This window comes from Chionomys nivalis, chromosome 15 (genome assembly GCF_950005125.1).
Source record: "Chionomys nivalis chromosome 15, mChiNiv1.1, whole genome shotgun sequence".
In the NCBI taxonomy this organism is placed as follows: Eukaryota; Metazoa; Chordata; class Mammalia; order Rodentia; family Cricetidae; genus Chionomys; species Chionomys nivalis.
This window is the reverse complement of record NC_080100.1, coordinates 36,076,136-36,097,970: the sequence shown is the minus strand read 5'-3', so window position 1 is coordinate 36,097,970 and position 21,835 is coordinate 36,076,136. Positions and strand designations below refer to the sequence as shown.

At 42.5% G+C, this 21,835-nt stretch overlaps 1 protein-coding gene and 1 pseudogene across 1 annotated transcript; both read left to right on the top strand.

Annotated features, from left to right (window-relative positions):
* Positions 1-2,466: 2,466 nt before the first annotated feature.
* On the top strand, positions 2,467-8,218 carry Plk2 (polo like kinase 2). Its single transcript, XM_057790128.1, has 14 exons — positions 2,467-2,841; positions 3,406-3,513; positions 3,664-3,780; positions 3,972-4,101; positions 4,306-4,393; positions 4,812-4,907; positions 5,012-5,210; positions 5,296-5,443; positions 5,763-5,860; positions 6,117-6,246; positions 6,466-6,706; positions 6,820-6,949; positions 7,195-7,305; positions 7,434-8,218. Exons 1-14 carry the CDS (start codon positions 2,581-2,583, stop codon positions 7,623-7,625), a joined length of 2,049 nt encoding a protein of 682 aa, XP_057646111.1. The 5' UTR covers positions 2,467-2,580; the 3' UTR covers positions 7,626-8,218.
* A 5,624-nt stretch (positions 8,219-13,842) lies between these two features.
* LOC130887687 (small nucleolar RNA U3) lies at positions 13,843-13,983 on the top strand (annotated as a pseudogene).
* Positions 13,984-21,835: the final 7,852 nt, after the last annotated feature.

The following is a 21,835-nucleotide window of genomic DNA, read 5'->3' as shown; positions in this document are numbered from 1 at the left end:
GCTCTATGTACTGCTGTTTTGATTCTGTCCACATGGTGGCACTAGGGTAAAGAAAATCGTCTTGCTCAGTTGGCAAGGAGAGCGCTAAGACTCAGCGTTGGTATTTTATTAAATGCCTGCATAATTTTTGAAAGGCAGAACTGAATGCCACGTGGAATGGTCAGTCTACCAAATACTAAAGTATCTCCAATTAAAAAAACAAGATTTAACACTGTATGTTACAAATTGAAATTTTAAAATCTTATCCATCGGGTTCTTCAGTCCTTTAATCATAAGACATGCGCACACACAGGTGAACACACACAAGGATTAGTGCCAAACTAAGCCTGGGAAAGGAGGGGCACTCTCCTCCAAACCAGCAGGCTCATTCCGTTGCTTTGCACAGGGCTGGAGAGCAAAGGTCATACCAAGTTTATGAACAAAGGTGGTGGGGGGGTTGTGTAATTCTGCTATTCCACTTCCAGCCCCGCCTCTTATTCAAGCCTGGGATAATCCTGGGTTAAAGTCTACTGTCCCTTGTGAAAAACATGCCTGGGCTTGCAGTGACGGAAAGTGTTGAAAGGGAAAGTGACAGGACAGAGACTCTGCAGGGCTGAGGCAACTTCCTCTGTGTGCTGTTAGAACAGGGGATGAGGTAAATGCTTGCACCTGGTGATTGACACCCGAGCTCCCCATGCTTGATAGTGGTCTGGAGGAAGACTTAGTGTTTCTAATTCCAAGTGTCACTGGGTCTTATACAAAATAACTACTAATGTACCAAGTTACCTGAGACAAAAGGATGGACATGTAGTTCACTTGACATAACTTGGTGGTTCTATGAAAAATTCATTGGTAATAGCACTTACATTGTCTAGGATTCAGTTTCCTCACCTGTAGGATGGGGAAGATGTAGACTAGACCACATCACTTCAATATGTCCACAGGAAACCAGAATACGTCACCATAAATATACCTCTGAGTCAGGATAACTTTGAGCCAAGAGAAAAAGTACTTAGCCGCAGAAGCCCTGAAAATGGCATACTGCTCTTTTGTAAGGAAAGAAAAATGACATTTATTAAAAGAAATCTCAATTCCTAAGAATGTCTCCTGTACCAGAAAAAAAAAAATGACGATTTTTATCAGTGGAAAATAACAATCCTCACCCCTGTTCCTGATTGCCTTCTTGTTCTCTACACTCTTTCTGGCTTAAAATAGCCACTTCTAAGGGCACCCATTTTGCCGTGTATCTTTCATGTATTTGAATAATCGTGTGTTTCTGAGGTTAATCTGCCCTGCTTGAGGAACCACAAGTATCATTTAGAAAGGTAAGAAGAAATATTATTTTCCATCCCCTAACACAGCAGTATTTTTCATTCAAGTTTGTATTAAGATGACATAGGCATTTCAATAGTTAGTAGTGTTTAATACAGCACACTAACAATACTGAACAGTACTCCATGAGAGCTCGCAACATGGCCATCGGAACAATAAAAATGGGTCTGCCTCTGCGTTGTTAGAACTGAACAGTAAATTCTGAGCGTATCGACAGTCACTCGGTTGCTTGTATTCGCCCCCTTATACCCCACTGGATGGGCTTGGATTGACTCTACGCATACTAGGACAGTGACATCGCTTCGCTTAGTGAGCCATTTGATCCACGCAATTTGAATCACCCACTTGGAACAAGAAGTCATAAGTGACTTCAATTGTAAAATTATAATTAGCAACGGGGCACACTTTTCAGCGCCACTGTCAAAGCCCATACTGTTGCTAACCACGGCCCACTCAGACCGTTAAATCGCTTTTCTGAAAAATCCCATAGGATGGCGCTCTTGCTTTCCGATGGTTAGATTGGCTGCGTACCAAACCTTTGCTGGGCTTCAGGCCCAGGTCCAAGGTTAAGGGCCTGACCTTTGACAGGGGGTCACTTATTAGGCGCTGAGAAGAGGCGGCAGGGGGCTCAGATGCTTTCACGCTACCGCAGTCACCCCGATCCGCGACCAGGAGTGTGCCTCGTTCTGCATCGGCTCTGATTCAGCCGGTGCCCGGCTCCCCGCGCCCAGGCACTAGCCGCCGGGTCCACGGAGCCCTAAACAGGCGTGAAGGAGCCCGCTGTGGCGGCGGTGGCCCCCAAGCGCTCCGTGTCCCGTCGCGGGGTGGTCAGGAGGGCGGTGAGGGGGCGGTGCCAACCCTACGACTCCCCTGATCATCACCCAGCATCCTTGCCCAACCAGAGACCCGACAGGGCGTCCACCCTTGGGTTTCTGTTTTCCACCTCCAAGGTCAGGGCGTGCAAAGAACCGGGGTCACTTCGCGCTCTGCCACCTCCAAGCCGGGTCGAAGCCACGCGGCCAAACCACACCTATCCAAGGCGCTAGCTCCAAAGCCGGAGGGCGGGGCGTCCCCCGTGACGTCACGAGTCCCCGCCCTTCCCAGCCGGGGAATAAAAAGGTTCACGCCTCGCTCTCGCTCGCACAAGCGGAGCTGGACAGCAGAATAGTCGGTCGGCTGAGGGAACAGGGACTTGAGAACTAGAGCTAGCCCGGACGCGTGTCCGTGCCTCGGAGGTGGCAGCAGGCAGTATCGGGTGGCCGGGCCACGATGGAACTCCTGCGGACTATCACCTACCAGCCCGCCGCTGGCACCAAGATGTGCGAGCAGGCGCTGGGCAAAGCTTGCGGCGGGGACTCGAAGAAGAAGCGACCTCAGCAGCCTTCTGAAGACGGGCAGCCCCAGACCCAGGTGACCCAGGCGGCACCACACCACCATCATCACCACTCTCACTCGGGACCCGAGATCTCGCGGATTATTGTCGACCCCACGACGGGGAAGCGCTACTGCCGGGGCAAAGTGCTGGGCAAGGTGAGGAGCTGCCGGCCGGCGTCCGACCCGCGGCCAGCGGCGAGGTGGGAGGGCGGGATGCCGGGGCAAGGAGAGCAGAAGGGAACCCTGAGCTCGCGCTTCTCGTTCACCCAGATGTCTAATCCCCCGCGCGACGTGGGTCCCTCACCTGCCCTCCTGGGCTTCTGTGCGCCGACAGCGCTGGGGATCGGCTTTGCATCCTCAGCCTAGGCTTTGCTCTTAAGTCCACGAAGGAGGGACTGAGAGCGTTCTAAGTTAGCCACCTGATCCCCTGGGAACTCGACTGTCAAATTTCTTCAGAGGCTATTTTCCACCTTTCCCCCTTCCACTCCCCTCTTCGTAGAGCTCTTCTTTGTAAAAAGGGAGACTAGTCATTGGCCGGGTTTCCAGGAATGTATTTCCCTTCCCGAAGGGACCATTTTACAAACCAAAATGCATCCCTCTGCCCACCCCTCTCTGTTCTCAATTTTTGCTTCTTTCCATTTTAATATATTCATTTATTTTAAACGTTGGCCCTCCATTTTCTTCGGCTCAAATCCATCTCGGCTTTGTCTCCTCTCTCAGGGTGGCTTTGCAAAGTGTTACGAAATGACAGATCTGACAAACAACAAAGTCTACGCTGCAAAAATTATTCCTCACAGCCGAGTAGCTAAACCTCATCAAAGGGAAAAGGTGTGTATGACTGTTGAACAAAGTATTTTCTTTGTGTGCAGGGATGGCCCTTCCCTGTTAGAAAAATGTCTCCTGCATGTGTAAGCCCCGCCTTTCCAGAGACGATGGGAAGCTCATAAGCTTTATTTTGCTGTATTTCTCTTTTCTTAGATTGACAAAGAAATTGAGCTTCACAGAATCCTGCATCATAAGCACGTAGTTCAGTTTTACCACTACTTTGAAGACAAAGAAAATATTTACATTCTCTTGGAATACTGCAGCAGACGGGTAAGGGCTAACTCCCGGGTCAGTGCACTCTCCAACAGAAAGCTGATGTGGTGTTTGGAACACATTTTAGCTGGGGTTTTAGAGGCGGGACAGTTCATTCTCCCACCATGTCAACCGGCACCACTATAGTCTGGCAAGGGAAGCTGGATTTGGCTGACAGACAAATTCTCTTTTCCCTCTTCTCTTCCTAGTCCATGGCTCACATCTTGAAAGCAAGAAAGGTGTTGACAGAGCCAGAAGTCCGATACTACCTCAGGCAGATTGTGTCGGGACTCAAGTACCTTCACGAGCAAGAAATCCTGCACAGAGATCTCAAACTAGGTAAGCCCTCCACTGCAGAAGCTGGGGAAGCTGGTGTGTGTGTGTGTGTGGGGGGGTGTTAGAGATGTCGGTTTTTCCCATCCTCCCTGAGTGTTCTTAATTGGGATCTAGTCTTTCGAATGGGTGGCTTTAGTGGAGGATGCTGGCCTCCAAAGAAGCTCCATTCCAAGAGAGTTCACAATTCATTTTTTTTCTGTCTCCTAGGGAACTTTTTTATTAACGAAGCCATGGAACTGAAGGTTGGTGACTTTGGTTTGGCAGCCAGATTAGAACCATTGGAACACAGAAGGAGGTAAGAGTCCTGTCTTACCTGGGTTTCATGGAGACCAAATACACCTTTATTACTTCCGATTTGTTACTTTATAGAAAGTTAGTTCACACTAAACTCTGTAAACCATGGCAGTGTTGCTGAAACAAATGTCCACTGTTAATACGGGTGACTTACACCTCGACACTGATTATTCAGATATCAGATGTTTTATTTTGCCCGAAATATATAAACCATCTGGTCTCAGTTGGTTAAAAACACTTGGTCCTACGAGCTGAGAAAATTGTACGCTCATTATAAACTTATCAAAAGAAACTTGATCAAATCAAAACACAGCATAAAACTTCAAGGTTTTATTTTCCATTGAGTCACCCCCCCCCAGAGAAATGTTTAATGAATGCAATGGTTCCTAATGAGATCTTGCTATCTTCTGTCTTTTCAGAACAATATGTGGTACCCCCAATTATCTCTCTCCTGAAGTCCTCAACAAACAAGGACATGGTTGTGAATCAGACATCTGGGCCTTAGGCTGTGTGATGTAAGTAAATGGCAGAGTGCCTAAAAAGCGAATTTGACCCGGTCAGGATGCTCAGAAAGAGTTCCTTTTTGACCTTTCCTGAAGATGTGTTTCTGCGTACCCAGGTATACGATGCTGCTAGGAAGACCGCCATTCGAAACCACAAACCTGAAGGAAACGTACAGGTGCATAAGGGAAGCGAGGTATACGATGCCGTCTTCATTGCTGGCCCCAGCTAAGCACTTAATAGCTAGCATGCTGTCCAAAAACCCAGAGGACCGCCCCAGTTTGGATGACATCATTCGGCATGACTTCTTCCTGCAGGTCAGTGCCCTCTCTGACCTTTGAAATGGCCTGCCGTTGCTCTGATTATCGAAGAGGTTTCTGAAGTTCTCTTCCGATTCCACAGGGCTTCACTCCGGACAGGCTTTCTTCTAGCTGCTGCCATACAGTTCCAGACTTCCACTTATCCAGCCCAGCCAAGAATTTCTTTAAGAAAGCTGCTGCTGCTCTTTTTGGTGGCAAGAAAGACAAAGCAAGATATAACGACACACACAGTAAGTGTTAAGACTCCTCTCTTCCCTTCCTGTACCCATGATTACCCTTGAATTTGACCAAGCTGAGGCTTTACTACTGGCTTAATTTCACCAGTATGTTCATACCTTGCTGACTTTTGACACTAGCAGTGTAATAAATACGAAATTGGAATTACAGCTTTTGTTTGCTGAACACTGAAGTGTGCTGTGTGTGTAACTGCCGGTGATGGCAATGATGAAAAGCCGGTTTTGCTGTGGATGCCCAGAAGACACAGAGCTAGCTCTGTTCCATCCTCACTGGGGTAGATTAACATGTACCACTCTTTCCCTCGATTTACAGATAAAGTGTCCAAAGAAGACGAAGACATTTACAAGCTTAGGCATGATTTGAAAAAGACTTCGATAACCCAGCAACCCAGCAAACACAGAACGGATGAGGTATGTTGGGCAAGAAGAACACAAGCATGTAGACATTTTAGGTCATTCCCATTCTCGGGCCATCAGCATTTTGATGATGATTGGGGCTGAAGCCGTGCTGCCAAGTCACGAGACTGCAGTTGCTTTGCTCTGGGCTTATGGCCGTTGCTTTCGGATAAGCTTTTCCAGTAATTAGCATAATCTCATTGTAACCTGAAGTTTCAAATATAAATAGACTTAGTTCCTTGACTCATATGGTTCTTCTTGTCCTTTGAAGGAGCTGCAGCCGCCTACCACTACAGTTGCCAGATCCGGAACCTCCGCAGTGGAAAACAAGCAGCAGATTGGGGATGCAATCCGGATGATAGTCAGAGGGACGCTTGGCAGCTGCAGCAGCAGCAGTGAATGTAAGCGGTTGAAACCATAAATCCTAAGACTAGTCCTGTATGCTAAGTAACCCAGGTCAGTTTAATAATCTAATTTAACACAGAAGCAAAATGATAGAATTGGAGAAAAGACACTGAGTAACCTTGATTTCTGTGTCTTTCGGATTAGTGTAGGGAAACACCAGGACCTGTGGTTTTGTTGTAAACAATGCCGTCATTTCCGTCTCTCTGACTTCCCAGGCCTTGAAGACAGCACCATGGGAAGTGTTGCAGACACAGTGGCAAGAGTCCTTCGAGGATGTCTAGAAAATATGCCGGAAGCGGACTGTATCCCCAAAGAGCAGCTGAGCACGTCCTTTCAGTGGGTTACCAAATGGGTCGATTACTCCAACAAATACGGCTTCGGGTACCAGCTCTCGGACCACACTGTTGGAGTCCTTTTCAACAATGGCGCCCACATGAGCCTCCTTCCAGACAAAAAGTAAGCACATCTTATTAATGCAATCTGCCACGTCTCTGCTATCGGGCTAATGAAATCTGGAAACGGTGATTAATTGCTTCTCATTTTTCTCTTCTATCCTTCCTGATTTTTAGAACGGTCCACTATTATGCAGAACTTGGCCAGTGTTCTGTTTTCCCGGCAACAGATGCCCCCGAACAATTCATTAGTCAAGTGACGGTGCTGAAATATTTCTCTCACTACATGGAGGAGAACCTCATGGATGTAAGTACCGTGGCTTTAGAGACGAGATACTGGACGCAGCCTAGGGCTGGTAGCATCTGCATCACTTTGAAGTGTGTTTAGTTCAGATTCTCATGTCTTATCTTAGATGCAGTGAGTCAGGGTCTCTGTGGGGCAGAGCCAGGAATCTGGAGGCCACTCTGAGGCTTCAGAGTTTGAGATGCACCGTGTGATGCCCACATGGTACAGTTTCATAGGCACTAACTGTCTCTCCTGACTTCTTCCAGGGTGGCGATCTCCCTAGTGTTACTGATATTCGAAGACCGCGGCTCTACCTCCTTCAGTGGTTAAAGTCTGATAAAGCCTTAATGATGCTATTCAATGATGGCACATTTCAGGTAACTGAGCCTTTCGTGGAGGCACATGTCCTAAAACCTAGGTCTACCTAGCTGATTTAATTTTTGGCAGAACTTTTATTACTTCTTGAGTATTTATCAAGTCCCAATGTCCGTGTTTATCTTTAAAGGTGAATTTCTACCACGATCATACAAAAATAATCATCTGTAACCAAAATGAAGAATACCTGCTCACGTACATCAATGAGGACAGGATATCTACAACTTTCAGACTGACGACGCTGTTGATGTCTGGCTGTTCGTTAGAACTAAAACATCGGATGGAATACGCCCTGAACATGCTCTTACAGAGGTGTAACTGAAAACCTTTTCGAGTGGACCCTATGGGACTCCTTTCCACTGTGAGATCAAGAGGGAAGCCAGCGGCAGGACACGGAACATGTCGGCAAAGATGGACAGGGGGTGGTACGACGACAGATCCTCAGTGGCCTGCTGGACTGCTGGAACCAGGCCGGCATAAGGTGTACAGTTAACTGTGGACAATCTGAAGGTGAAAGAGAAGGCAGTTTTCCTGAAGTACCTGTCGCTAAAAGGTTTATCGGACAATTTTGCAGAAAGATGCATTGACTCTTAAGTTCTCTGTGTGGAGAGTACTTTCAGCCGGAGGACTTGGAACTGTGAATATACTTCCTGAAGGGGAGGGAGAAGGGAGGGTGCTCCCTTGTTGTTCAAAGGCTACAATCAGAGCCGCTTTTGGCTGCTTAACTGTGAACTATGGCCATATATAATTTTTTTTTGGTTATTTTTGAATACACTTGTGGCTGGAAAAGTGCATTCCTTGTTAATAAACGTTTTATTTATTACAGCCCCAAGAGCAGTATTTATTATGAAGATGTTCTTTTTTTTTTATGTTGACCATTTTGAACTCTTGGCAATAAAGAGTATGAAAAGAGAAGCTGTGGTCTCCTCTCCTTCCTCCTGCTCAACACCGCACCAGTGCAGCCTTTGAGCATGGGTTCCTGACACGCCAGTACACATCACACACATAAACTAGGAAGGTCTTCATAGTTCCTAGTGACACCTTCTAGAAAAGCACTCTTTAAAATCATAGTTCCAACTATGAACTTCCTGCAAGGACCCAACTTGAGGAGAGTACGACAGGACTATCACTTTTTACACCCCCCCTCCCTGCACCCCCCCTTCCTCCTGCTAAATCCCAAACCACTTTGTCTCTCAATACCTCAAAACTCATTTAACTTAGAACCAAAAAGCAGAGTGATCCTGTGCAAACAGACCTCTCATTACTAAGTGAGCAGGTCCAGGTGGTTTACCTTAATATGGACAGAACTATGCGTTATAATGCATATGCCACTTAAAAGTATTACTCAGCCTTAACTTGCCTAAACACTTCCAGTGCCGCTGGCAGTACTGGTTCATAAGCCAGGAGTCGGAAATGTTTTGTTAATAAGTCACGATTTTCTTCTGGTGCATGGGGGTTGAGAAGACATCTGTGAACCAAGTTACGGCTTGGGTTCATCTTTTAGCCTATTAGCTTATTGAAGAGGCAAATCGGATAAAGTTTTTCTTTCAGTGAAAGCTACAGAATTTGTTTATCCTGTTACTCTCAACATACGATGACCCGCATATGATGCTCAGACATTTTGTTCTTGTTCAACTGTAGTCATGCTACAAGGAAGACACTATCCTGGGAAAGAAAACCATTTTTTTTTCCTAGAACTGTTCACATTGTAATTCTATATGGGAGGTGGTGTAGAAGTAGATTGTTGTTAGATATTTATGTTTATCTGAAGTAGATTCTGTACCTCATATGCTTCACCACTGAAAGCTGAAGATGGGGACTTGCAATGGGTATTTCATGAGTCCTCAAGAGCCTTTTCCTGTCTTGAGTTTTCTATGTATCATAATCTAATTTTTTGGTTAATGACTTAGAGAGCTGGCCAAACAAAACTAAATAACAGATGTGTACATGTTGAATCTAATTTCAGGAGCAGAGAACAAGCAATAGAGTTAAACTAGTAAAAGAAAAATGTTCTAAAGAATTTGACAGTGGAACACTGTGTGTTCCTCTCAGGTTTTAGGGCAGACTTCTTCATTCTTGTATTTATTGAGCATCTGCTGTGTGACAAGGTGCAGGGCCTGGACTCGAGTGTATGGACCCTAGGTCTCTTCTTGCCCTGCAGGAAGTCTCCAAATGGCAGAAACTGAGCATCCGCTTCAATCCCATCAGTGCCGTGATAGTTCACTGAAGGTGTGCACTGGGTCTTGTGATGACTGAAGACGGGAATCATAGGGAAGAGCTCTGAGTATGGATGGGGGACTCAGAAGCAGACTCCAGAGAAGGAACGGGTCTTACGGAGAGTTCGTAAGATGCTTGAGGGCTAACTGGAAGTCTAAAGCGCCAAATAGCTTTAAGCAAGGGAAATAACCTATAAGTAGCCCAAGACTGAGAGAGCCCGCAGCGGAAGTGTGCATATGAACCACGGCATGAAGAGCTTGAAGAGACAGATAACATACCCTGCATGCAGGCCCTGAGGCTGCATTATGGAGGCTGTTATGGACTGACTGGGAGACTTTCAGCTCTGTTTTGGTTTTAGGTTTTGTTTTTTAGATGCTAGCTCAAACTGGCTTAGAACTCAATATGAAACCTATCCATCCCTGGAACTTATATAATCCTCCTGCCTCATCCTCACAAATGCTGGAATTACAAGCATTTGTCACCAGGCCTGTCCTGTAATTTCAAGCAGGAGAGTAATGTATATTAGATCTACAACATTCATCCTGGCAGCGTAGATGGAACAGGCGAAGAACCAAAGAGCAGGAGCCCAAACAGTGAAGAAATGAATATTGTGATCAGGGTGAGAAACGACTGGAGACGTAACATAAGGAAGCAAAGGCTTAAAGTCTCCCTTGGCCAAGTGGGGGAGGTGACTTACTGTGCGTGCATTGGCAGAAGTGGAAAGGGTCCTGACAGCGACAGTCTGATGCCGAGAGATGGGTAGTGAGTTAAAGATTGTAAATCAGATTCCTAAGGAGATACGGATGTGGTCCAGAAAGTACATGGATAAAAGTGTTTCTCGAGGGTGATTTGGGAGTGGCGAGGTGTAGGCTAATACTCTGGGATTGGAAACACATGGGGGTTGCTTCTTATCGCCCACCCACCTAACATGTGTGTTTTAAAATGCAGTGGGCATCTCTATAAAACACAAGAGTGATGAGAAGTCATTTCCATGGAGGAGGAAGAACAAAAAAATACTAAATAACTGTCACAGACACAAAGATTCCAAATTCTACCGAATAACCCCAAAATAGCATGTGCCTTTTGTTAGCACACTTGTTCCAAAGACTGTTTCTCCATTAACAATCATAAGTCATAGATGGGCACAGTTGAAGGCAAACACTTAAGTAATAAGACTAGTTAGCTTTCCCAATGGTAAAGACTACTTTCCACTAAGGTTGGTACGGCCATTACCGTCTCTTGGATGTCATTACTTGACATTTATGATGTATATATTTCAAGTCCCTCAACCCTCTCTGAATTATGTCTTAATGTATACTCAATGTCTGCTAAGCAGGAAGCATTCTCTAATAGCAAAGCTCAAAAGTCAGTTCTGATTGTGGCTTTGAAACCTGTGATTTTTGTTAGAAAGCTATCTCTGAACATCGGCCTCTTCACTGGTCAACATTCAAGTCTCAGAAAGCCACTAGTACACCATAAGGGCTCGATAAATATTCATACTCATTTTGTGCTGTTTCCCCTGCTGTTTTCCATACCTGCAGTGGCAGGAATCCTGACTACCTAGGATGTAAAGTAGATGACTCATGCCAGTTTCTTGTCTATCCAGTCTTCCTTCTCCTGCTTCGGTTAGCACAGCAAAAATAACTGTACAATGCTCCATCCGAAGGTGTCTAATGGAGAGCCCTGGCTTGTATGTGCTGCGGCAGTTCCAGCACGTGCCAGGAGTTAGGGAGGCAACCGGAAGCCATTACTACCCCAACAGCTAGAGGGATCCAGAGAAAAGTAGGTTTGTTCATAACCATGGTCTCCTAAGAACACACTAGAACCACGTTGCCATTGCCTACTGAGATTTTAAAATCACAGAAAAGATCAATGTAGATATTGGCTGTGAAGGGCCTCATTATATATTTGGGTGGGAAATAAAGGCAGTGAAATGTTCTGGAACTGGAAGCTCTCCCCTCTTGCTCTCCAGTTGCCAAGTAACCAAGAGGAAGCCAGGAGAGGAGCAACCTGAGTGATTCTTACACTCCAGAATGAAGGCGGGGCCAGCAAGATGCATGTGACACTCAGCAGGCAACGCGTGACCCTTTTCCTTTCTTCCTTAATTGTTCTCTTCCCGTTGTGTGCCATCTTCATTTTCTCCCTCCTGTGAAATCTCAAAGTGGCATTGCTGTCCGGAGCTGTGGTATCACGCACAGGGCCTGCTCACGTCTGTGTCAGATGGGATCCTAGAACTGAAAGAAGTGGACACACACTCTCATCCCTGCCTCAGAAGCTCTCTTGACAGCCACTAGCAGATGCAAAGTTAGATTGCTCCAAAGGAGTCTCACCGAGGAAACCAACCTTTCTTCAGGGCAGGCCCCACGCCCAGGAGTAGATGAGCAACAGAAAATAAACATCTTTGTAGGGTCTTTGTCTCATAAGGTTGAGGCATAATGTTAGTATTTGTTTTGTTTTTCCCCACCTGTAAGGAATCCTTTGCATACACAGTATGGCGCCTAGCAGGTTTTTATGGGATTCCAGAGTGTATAAAGGTGTGTGTCTCTGGTATGTGTTTCCTGAGTTGTTTTCCGTGGCTTTTTTTCTTGTTTGGTTGTTTTGTTATATTCCAATTTGCTTGTTTTTGATTTATTTTATTGTATTATTATTACTTAGATGCCTGTTTGGTTTCTAAGAAGAGACAGAAAGGGTATGGAGCAGCATGGGATGTGAGGTGAGGAGGAACGGGCAGGAGTAGAGGGAGGGAATACCATAATCGGAATATATTAAAAAAACTATTTTCGATAAAAGAAAAGGAAAAATGAACTATAGTAGTTTGTTACTAGGCAATAGGATGACAGGCAGTGAAAAATTTAAAAGGAGAACAAAATAACATAGGAACATTAAGACTGCATTTATTTTTACTTTAGGACTGTGTGACTTCCGATATCAGATCATTTTTATATTATAGAGATATCATTAACCTAGTGAAAATGTGTAACTAAATATAAATGGATGTGTGTCTATGAGGTACCCAGAGAAATCAGTTATTGTTATTTTATGGCAATCCCATATATAGGATGGTGAATATGGTTTTAAAGCTTGTAACAAACTCTTCTATAAATGTAAGTCTTCAGGGTCCACCTTGCTGTTCCTTTTCTTGGAAGATATGCTAATCTTTATAAACCTGGACTCATGTTTCAGTCTAATATTTCTTTGTGCCTTGTTGACTTTTATAATGGAATAAATTTCTTTAAATCAACACAACTTGATTGCTTTTGTGAACTCAAATTAGAACTTCCATATGGAGCTTTGGACTACAGTATCATGATTCATCAATATTCAGAGTTCAGCTCAATAGGACATATGGATTTTGCCTCTGGGATAAACCTGATAATACCTTGATGTACAAAGCAAAATTGATTTGAATTATTGAGGTACAAGAGAAAATGGAAAAATTACTGAGTTATCTCTGCCATGAAATACTGAATAACTAGATATTTTAAGCTAATCATGCAAGTAAGAACATTGTTCCCTTCCCAGCTAGGCCTATAACAATTTGATGTTTTGAGAAAACAGGGCACAGGCTTAAATGAAACAAAATACACAACACCTTGCTTTTGTACTCCTGTGGATCAATAGCAGCAGAACGAACTTTAAGGTTGAGATCATAACGTCCAACATGCTGTGAGAGGCCCACCAGGATATCAACTTGCTTATGATGTGCACGATCCCACTAACAAAAAGACTCGAAACCAGGATTATGTGCGTTTTTGAGAACTTTGGAATGAGGAAGGTGTTTAAATATTTCAAGAGCTGAAGAGAAAGGCAAAGTCCAGGCAAATGGTGCAGCAGCTGGGAGAGCCAATCAGATCACTAGATAAGGACAGAGCTCCTGCCACCTGGTGAATGTGTGAGCTCCAGGGCCCTGTGTAGTAGAGAGGAGATCGGTTTGGTGCCTTTAGGACTCCAGGGTGACGTCACTAAACATGGAGCTGGGAGGGCATGTGCAGGAACACGCCATTGTAATCCTAAACACAGATTGAAAAGACAGCAATAACTCTAAGCATTTATAATAAAATGTAGCAGACCAACAAGGGAACGATGTGTTTTTAGTATGTATTCCCTTTTAGTTTTTTTTATTTTGGAGTTTATTTAATAATGACTGTTTAGCAATTGAATGCATAATTTCTGAAACTTTACTGATCGGTTCTGATGAAATGGATAGATAAGATCAAACTTAATAATGGCCTCTCTTATAGGGGCAGTGGTATGTGAGCTTGGTCTTCCAAGCTCATTTCCCTGAAACATGGCCCGGTTGCCTTTTACATACTTCCATCTTAAAGAATATACTTTCAGGGATCATTTCTATAGTTTGTTACAACTTCTATCTTTTTAAATAACGACAGACTAGAATACTTTAAAAATTATTTTTTCCATATAAACGTTGGTAAGTGCAAACGGCACTCGGTGATCTGAAGAGATTTTCTTGGCAGCCCTTTCTGCTGAGCAGCTCAGGTGTGGGACTGTAAGGGGACACAAACCACGCACCTCCTGGGCAGAGCCTGCAGAGCACAGCCTGAGCGCAGCTCATGCCCACTCTGTGAGAGCCGTGTTTCCAGTCCGGATCTTAGCCAAGTAGGTCAGCAGTGACCAGAGTGAATTTTCAAGTCAAAACTTTAAAACTGTTATAGAAAAGCCAGGTTCAATGGATATTTTATGGGAATTTTGAAGAAAGGAATTTTATATTTAGAAACAAATAGTTTAGTGGAAAATGTCCAAATGAATGGACACATATCAAAGGTGTACTGTAAAGCACACATTTACTTCAGGGACCATTGTGTGCTTTGGGGTATGTGAGGCTGGTTATTGATGAAATAGTCTAGTTATTCACCAATATTGAACAGCAGGATGCTGCAGAAAATATAATCCCTGTATGTGGAGGGTAACTGTACATCCCAGTTTACCTGGAAAAACTTAGCAACATCTATTCCACACAAGTCATGCATAGAGATTATATACATACATGCACACACATATACACGTTTCTAAAGAGTCTACATGTGTATGCATGTATCTTCTGAATCTTTAGAAACATCAGCCCTTTGATTTTTAATGTAGCCAAGACTCATCCCATATGAACCACTCTTCATGTTACTGGACCTTTAGTGTCAGTTTTTGGGCCAAGAAGTCTAATATTGTTTGTCATATGGTAAGAATCTATGACATTGTCTTATGGTTCATCAAACACGGTAACAAAAAAGTGGATTCAGTATACACAAACTTACACCTTAGGACACACCGTGTCACGCTGTACTTCATGTGCTTACGATAATTACAGCTATTACAGCAAAAAATGATTGACAGTCAAAGGCAATACGGTAAATGGGAATGAAAGACATGCATTTGAGAAGGATACTATTTCACGAACTCCTAACCTTTTGAAGATTGACCCATGATCAATTACCTGTCGCTTCGATTTGTTGGTACAGGATTGTATTAAACAGAAATATTACTTCATTTTAGTTGCAAAGAGAGCGGATGGGAATAACAAATAGACTGCTCTCCTCAAAGAAAAGTGATCTTCAGTTTAGGCAGACATAACTGGGAAAATAATTTGAGACGAAATGGAGAATTAGATGAATTAGAAATATGCTCCGAGAATAATAGACCCTCTTGACTTAAATGTGATTGACATCTATACTGTGGGGGCGGGGGTGAAACTCACATGGAGATAAGCATTTAAATTTAGCCACAGGAGTTTCTTTTGACCACATTAGTTGAAATATCGTTGCTAACTAAACATACCAGGGTGTTGTAATTGTTTACCTAGAAAGGGAAGTGATAAAATGGTCCTAGTCTGAGTTCCTAGAAACATCAAAAGGGTTTCACCTTGGACAGTGATTTAGCGATTCCTTTAGAGTTGCATTTGCATTGATATATTTTATGAGCCTAGCTAAAGTTATAAGTATTAACTGCCTTGTGTGAGTCCGCGGCAGCTGGCACATCTGAGTGATGTAACATAATTTAGCAGATAACAAGTTTAAACATTTGCCACGAGGGCTTCTCAGATCCAAGGGGCCTTTCCCTGAGCACTTGCTCTATCACAGCAATGTATTGTTTCTTGCAGTTCCATTTTTATTTTGTTGATGAAAAGAAAAACGTCATGAGTTACAATGTTGAAAAACAAGACCTTTGTTACATGCTCTTGAAGTTTTCCAACAGTTAAGTCAAAAGGACCAGTTTTCAAAACCTTCTGGCTATACCAGCTTTTTCATTGAACACACAAAATTCTATGATGTACAAAATTCTATGTAGAAAATTCTATGATGTACAAAATAACATACTATAGGTTGCATCATAGTGTCCAAATTCTTTGAAGTAAAAATGAGTTCTTATTTTCGTGGTATTAATTAGTTCAGCATCAAATGACCAAGTTAACTTCTTATTACATGTTACCACTCAGGCTAGAAGATGCCCCAGTGTTTAAAGGCTCTTGCTAATCTTCCAAAGGACCCGGGTTCAGTTCCTAGTGCCCAGGACTAGTGGCTCACAACTATCTGTAACTCAGTTCCAAAGAATGCAAAGCCATCTCTCCTGGCCTCTGCAGGCATCCACACTCATGTGACATAAATTCAGCACCCCCCCCCCCCCCACACACACAAGATCCTTAATATACCATTATTTTAGGGACTAAAAAGTTTTTTCAGTAAAGAATTGAGAAGCATTGTCTTATTTTCAGCAGCATTGGCTGCGTGGGAATTCTTTGAGCAGTACTGCTGCCCCAGTGCTAGTCTGGGGGTGAAAGCACAATACGCATGTGTGGATGCAAGCTCATTTTGACAGGAAGCAACTGTGAGGCTGCAGAGTGGAGGGAATCTCAATCCAAGGCTGTGTTCTTGTCTATTGGCTCCAATGAAACCATCGTGGTGGATTCTAAAACATCATGTACTTGTCCGAAATAGGTAAAAGATGGGCTAAAGATTCCTGGAAAGTTTAGGGAAGACTTTGACTCACCTTCAGGAATGAAAAGCAACATAAAGAGCGCGTGAGTGATCGAGGGAGCCAAGCATAGGGTGGGCATTAGGCGGAGACATGGGCGTTCCTTACACTCCTCTGAGCCAGGATTTCATGTTTGACGAAGCAGACAAAATACTTAAAGGTACGGTTTTCTTCCTTTCCTGGCCCCTCTTTTAATTCAACACCAGCAGTTAGGCATAAGGAAAACACTTTGGCAGGTGTTTATAGGGCAAATATGACTTCTTTGAACCCCTTTGCCAGTGAGGATATTGACTCATTTGCTTGCTATGAAGAAGATAGGAAACATAAATGATCTAATTAGCTTTAGAAAAATGCACTTTCCACAAAATAGCGATGTGTACAATCACCCACAAAGAAAAGGTATTTGAGAATTTTGGGTTCTGTTAGAAACATGCTTCTCTATCATTTCAAGGTCAAAGTCCCTACACCAAGGTGCCTGTGAGGAAAAGGTTTTGTTGGTTCAGCTGCTCTTGACGGTTCAATCCAGTATGAAACTTTGCACCTCTTAAAATTTCCTCTCAAGAATTAGCATGCCATATCAAATCTACAAGTCATAGCTGTCTCTGCAGCTTAATGTTTCATCCGCAATAACGGGCTTGTTTAAGTAGACTCATCCGTTTGGAAGACTTCAGCTGTCTGGCTGCTGTACCTTAGGCTCTTTCTGAGAGATTACATATCCCTGAGTTCCCCTGAGTGGGAGGCCTGCCAACCTGACTACTAAAGACTGTCACTGGGATTGACAGTCCCCAGGCCCAGCAATGCTTCTACGCCACTGTCATGTTATGTAGTGAAGTCATACTGTTGGTATCAGAGCAAAGCCTGCTTCATCATTTGGTGCTTTTTTTATGAGCTAGCGTTCTGAAGAACAAACTTATCTAAATGGACCAATATAACTATATTTGTATCCCAAACCAGTAAAATAAAATCTAAAATCTAAGGTATAGAGATTTAAAAAAAAAAGGATCGGCAGTTCCAAGCTGTTAGCTGGGAAAGCCCATTTACTCTCTTGCTTAGAGTGGGGGGGAAAAAAAGACAGTAATATTTATATATTTATAGTTAGCACCCTGTGGCAAGAATCCTTGATGAAACTTTAATTTCAGTAAAAACATCATATTTAAAATCATACTACAAGAGCTAGTTCCGGGAGAGGCACCAAAAGCTACAGAGAAACCCTGTCTCGAAAAACCAAAAAAAAAAAAAAAAAAAAAAAAAAAAAATCATATAACTTTCATGTTCCTTAGAAGGGCCCTTTCACAACACTTCAGAAATGTTAGTTCATTGGTTTTGGTGGTGGAGGGCAGGTGCTGCCCGCCACATGATCATGACCCAATCGAACGGTTTGCTCACCATTGATGAGTGATTGCTTAACCTGAAGATTAAGAGCATAAGCAAAATAAACTCATTTCTGTTCCCTTCCCCTCTGAAACTGTTGGAAGGGCCATCAAGGCTAATTCATTGAGACAAGCAAGATTTGAGGATGAAATCTTCCATCCACTCAGGTGTTCGTTCTTTGTAGAAACATGGTTACAAGCTGAAGCAGCAGAAAGGGCTATGGCCAGACAGCTGGGGACATAGTCCTTGATTTGCCTTTGTTCCTCATGAGCTGTCTTGACTTAGACCAGGTCCTCCTCTGAGTCTGTGTTACTCCTCATTTACAAATGAAGACAATGACTTAAACCCTACATGGGGCTATTTTGAGGATCCTATGTCACAATAGATTTGATGTTTTTCTTTTATTTTCTCTTTTCTGAGACAGGATTTCACTCTGTCTCTGAAAATGGCCAAGAACTCGCTCTATGGCACAGATGGTCCATGAACTCATTGTAGTCATTCCTGAGTGACCACAGCCTGAATGCTGGGATTGCATACACGAGCCTGTGTCTAGCTCTTGCAATATTTTGGGGGAATACAAAACACAAAAGTATTTTACCAGAGTGGGATATGATTATAATCAGTGTTGTCAATGCAAAGGGTGAAGCTTTTGCGGAGGAACCTAGAGGTGTCCTGGTAGTAGAGATGGCACTGGAAGCAGACGGCAAAGATGAAGACCAAGTGAAAAGAAGGTTCAATGTTCATTTTCAGAATCTCTTCAATTTGTTATTGTAAAATATTCAGCTTGTAGTGAAATTCTCTCCTCCCACTTGGTTTGGGAGTCTGCAGGGATTCATCACGTTGGCATTCTGATGTAGGTTCTAGATGGGATGGGGGGGGGGACTTCTTCCCATGGGCAATTTACACCCTAAGCAAGAGTGTGTTTGAAGTTTAGTTGCAACAAATTGATCAAATGGCTTACCATATTTAATGCTGTTTGATCATCCCTACAAACCAGTGCCTTTCATTTTTCTCTGAACTTTTATTGTTCATAGTGTCAAACATCTCAATTTAGCTTCTGTTTTCCCTGCCATTTACCAGATTATCTACAATAAACAATTTTTTTTAGCACAGTCTTAATATTTTTATTCAAAAGTTTCTTAGGAATCAAATGAGATTAATCACACAAGCACAAGAGATATCATGAGAACTAAGCAGTAGAACTAATCAAAATGTTCTGAAATACAGAGTGCCCTGTGAATAATGATGAGGTGGGCGGGGAAGGTGCAGCATCAGCATCAATAGCCCGGCTTTATCTCTCCAAATAGCATCGCTAATAAACGACGAGTATCACACGAGATGGCTCGATGCTCAGTTTAGGTTTGATGTTCCGTCTCTTACTCCTGCCCCCAGCTGCATGTCTCCAGAGGTGAGTGGTCAGAATGGGGATCTAGGCAGATCAATTAGCATAGAGAAGAAAGTTATTCTTTATCTTCTTAATTATATATGCTGTGTCTTCAAGGGTAAATATATTACACTTTGAAAAAAGGAACTTCAAAATTAAATTTTAACTCCTTTCCAAATAGACAGTTTGAAGCATTAAATTCAGTTTGTACTATATGCCTTGGTGGTGGAAGCTTTGGATTAAAGAAAGGAACCTTAAGTTATGAAAATTACCCCAGAGGATTTCATTGCACCAACATTCTTTTATTCATAAGTAATTTATGTCAAAACTTATTTTCATGTATACCCATGAATATGCTAATTATAAGTTTTGCTTCTATCCACAAGAAATTGTATATCTTATGGGCAAAACCAGCTCATATTACAGTGTAGATGCTGACCCGAGTGCCTTTCTGAGGGTTTTCTTAAGCACACACAAGGCTGCAACTCAGTCAGGTTGTTGCACATGCTTTTCCTCTTTAGGTCACCTGAAACCTTTGACTAATATTTACTGACATCAGATCTCAATATATATTAAGTAAGTCTCACTCTTTCCTGAATAGTGGCTCCAGCATCTCAAGACAAGGAGTCATTATTCTAAACTATCTATATTTACCATTGAGAGATATAATTCTATAGAGAAGAAATGAAATCACATTTTATTTATATTTAGTCTGCTAAAATTTAGAGGTGTCTTCAAAGAAAGCAGATTGAATTTGGAGCATAATTCTGGAAAACCAAGTATTACGAAATTCGCCAATGTAATAGAGAATTCTTATTAACAAGAAAAGCAATAGAAAGTGTGCTTTATGCCACTGAAAGCAAGTCAGGTCCTTGCCTACACATACGCTTAAGTTATTGTATTAATATTTTAAGCTGATCATTAAACATTAGGCTCAAAGTTCACTATTAATTAAAATTTAATCTTTAAATATTAAACCACAAGAGGCGACAGTGTTTCTGCTTTGCTGAGTCAGCAGGCAGTTGTGCAAGTTCGCAAAGATTTGAGAAAGTGCAGTCGAGCCAAGAAGCGCCGTCTCGCGTTTGTGGTGGTTTTAATCAGAAATAATGAAATGTGCTTAGACCAGCTGAGTCAGAGCGCACACCTTGTTCTAAAGTGAGTGTTTACCATCTCTGTGATTAACAACCCAGATACTTTTTTCTTACACAAACCACTGTTGTTCACCTTCGCTTATCCCTTTTCATCCTTTTCAATGCATTAATTATGGTGTTCCCTTTGGAGGATGCTACCTATGTGTGTGTGCCTGTGTGTCTATGACTTGTTTGAAGAGCAATCATGTTGTCTCAGAAGACAAATTTGATCTATTTAACCTATGAATACTACTATAAAGTATTTATAGATTTAATACTCATATTAGCAATTTTGTATGACTTTTAGAAGATAACACCTAACCTTATGCAGAGACAGCCACTTTCAGACACAGTCCCTTGAGTGTCCTGATAGGATGCTTGGAAACTCAACCCTCCTTCACTTTTTAGATATCTTTACTTTGCGCAACATAGCAGGACATTGCTGGAAACTCAGTGCCGGGTCACTTCTGCATATCTTGTTGGTTTCTGGATAGAACTATGTCAGAATGGTTATTTTCCTTAGTAAAAACAATGTGAATTGGGTTCTTCTTTCTCAAAGCTGTTTTTTGCATCCTAGGCAATTTAATTCATACTTGATTTCCTGTTTATGACACTTGTAGATGCTTTTTTTCTGGACTGTTTCCCAAATTACCAGCTTTTGTTTTACTAAAGTACTATTGTCTAAAATTGCATTTATTTATTCAGTCATTCATTTATTTTGACAGAAAGGTTGTGTGTGTGTGTGTTTGAGAGAGAGAGAGAGAGAGAGAGAGAGAGAGAGAGAGACTTGTAGTGGTCACCAGTGGAATACGTTTATGATAACCACATTTTATAAAATTTACAAAGTATTAATTTCAAATAATTCTAACTCTGTTTCCCCTGTGTTAGGCATCCCTTCTTACAAGGTAGTGCTGGGATCGGTCGTATTTGGTTCATTAGGCATTGAAAGCGAGACGGTGCATCGTTACGAAGAGTTTTCTACACGCTCATATGAATATGGAAACAACTTTGAATTTTTTAACACATCCTCTCAGCGTGTGCCTCAATATGACCCTCATATATTCTCTCTCTTCTTAAATATATCAAAATATTTGAAAGATATTTGACAAAGTTATCTCATCCTTCAGCAATTGTTGAAAACATTAGCGTAAAACCATTGCAGCTTGCTTAAACATGAATGGATGATCATTATTTCTGGGCATTAAAATTTTGATATTTTTCATATCATGAAAATGCACATTGATTTTGATTTGATAACATATTGCAGTGAAATCCATCTCTCAGTGTCACATTCTGCTGCCATTCCCTTAAATGTCACTATTGAATTGATCTTGGCTACTTCTACAGCTACTGACATAATGCTCATCATTCAAAACGTTTAGTGGGTTCTGGATGTAGACATGTAAATGATACTTAAATTTCCAGGTTATACGGAGCAAAGTAGGAGGA

What these genes read in the sequence shown, in the direction of transcription:
- Plk2 (XM_057790128.1), top strand. Translation starts at nt 2,581, where the DNA reads ATGGAACTCCTGCGGACTATCACCTACCAGCCCGCCGCTGGCACCAAG. An exon ending in GCACAGAGATCTCAAACTAG is followed by an intron (nt 4,102 to 4,305) that starts GTAAGCCCTCCA and finishes TCTGTCTCCTAG; the next exon opens with GGAACTTTTTTATTAACGAA. An exon ending in TGGGCCTTAGGCTGTGTGAT is followed by an intron (nt 4,908 to 5,011) that starts GTAAGTAAATGG and finishes CTGCGTACCCAG; the next exon opens with GTATACGATGCTGCTAGGAA.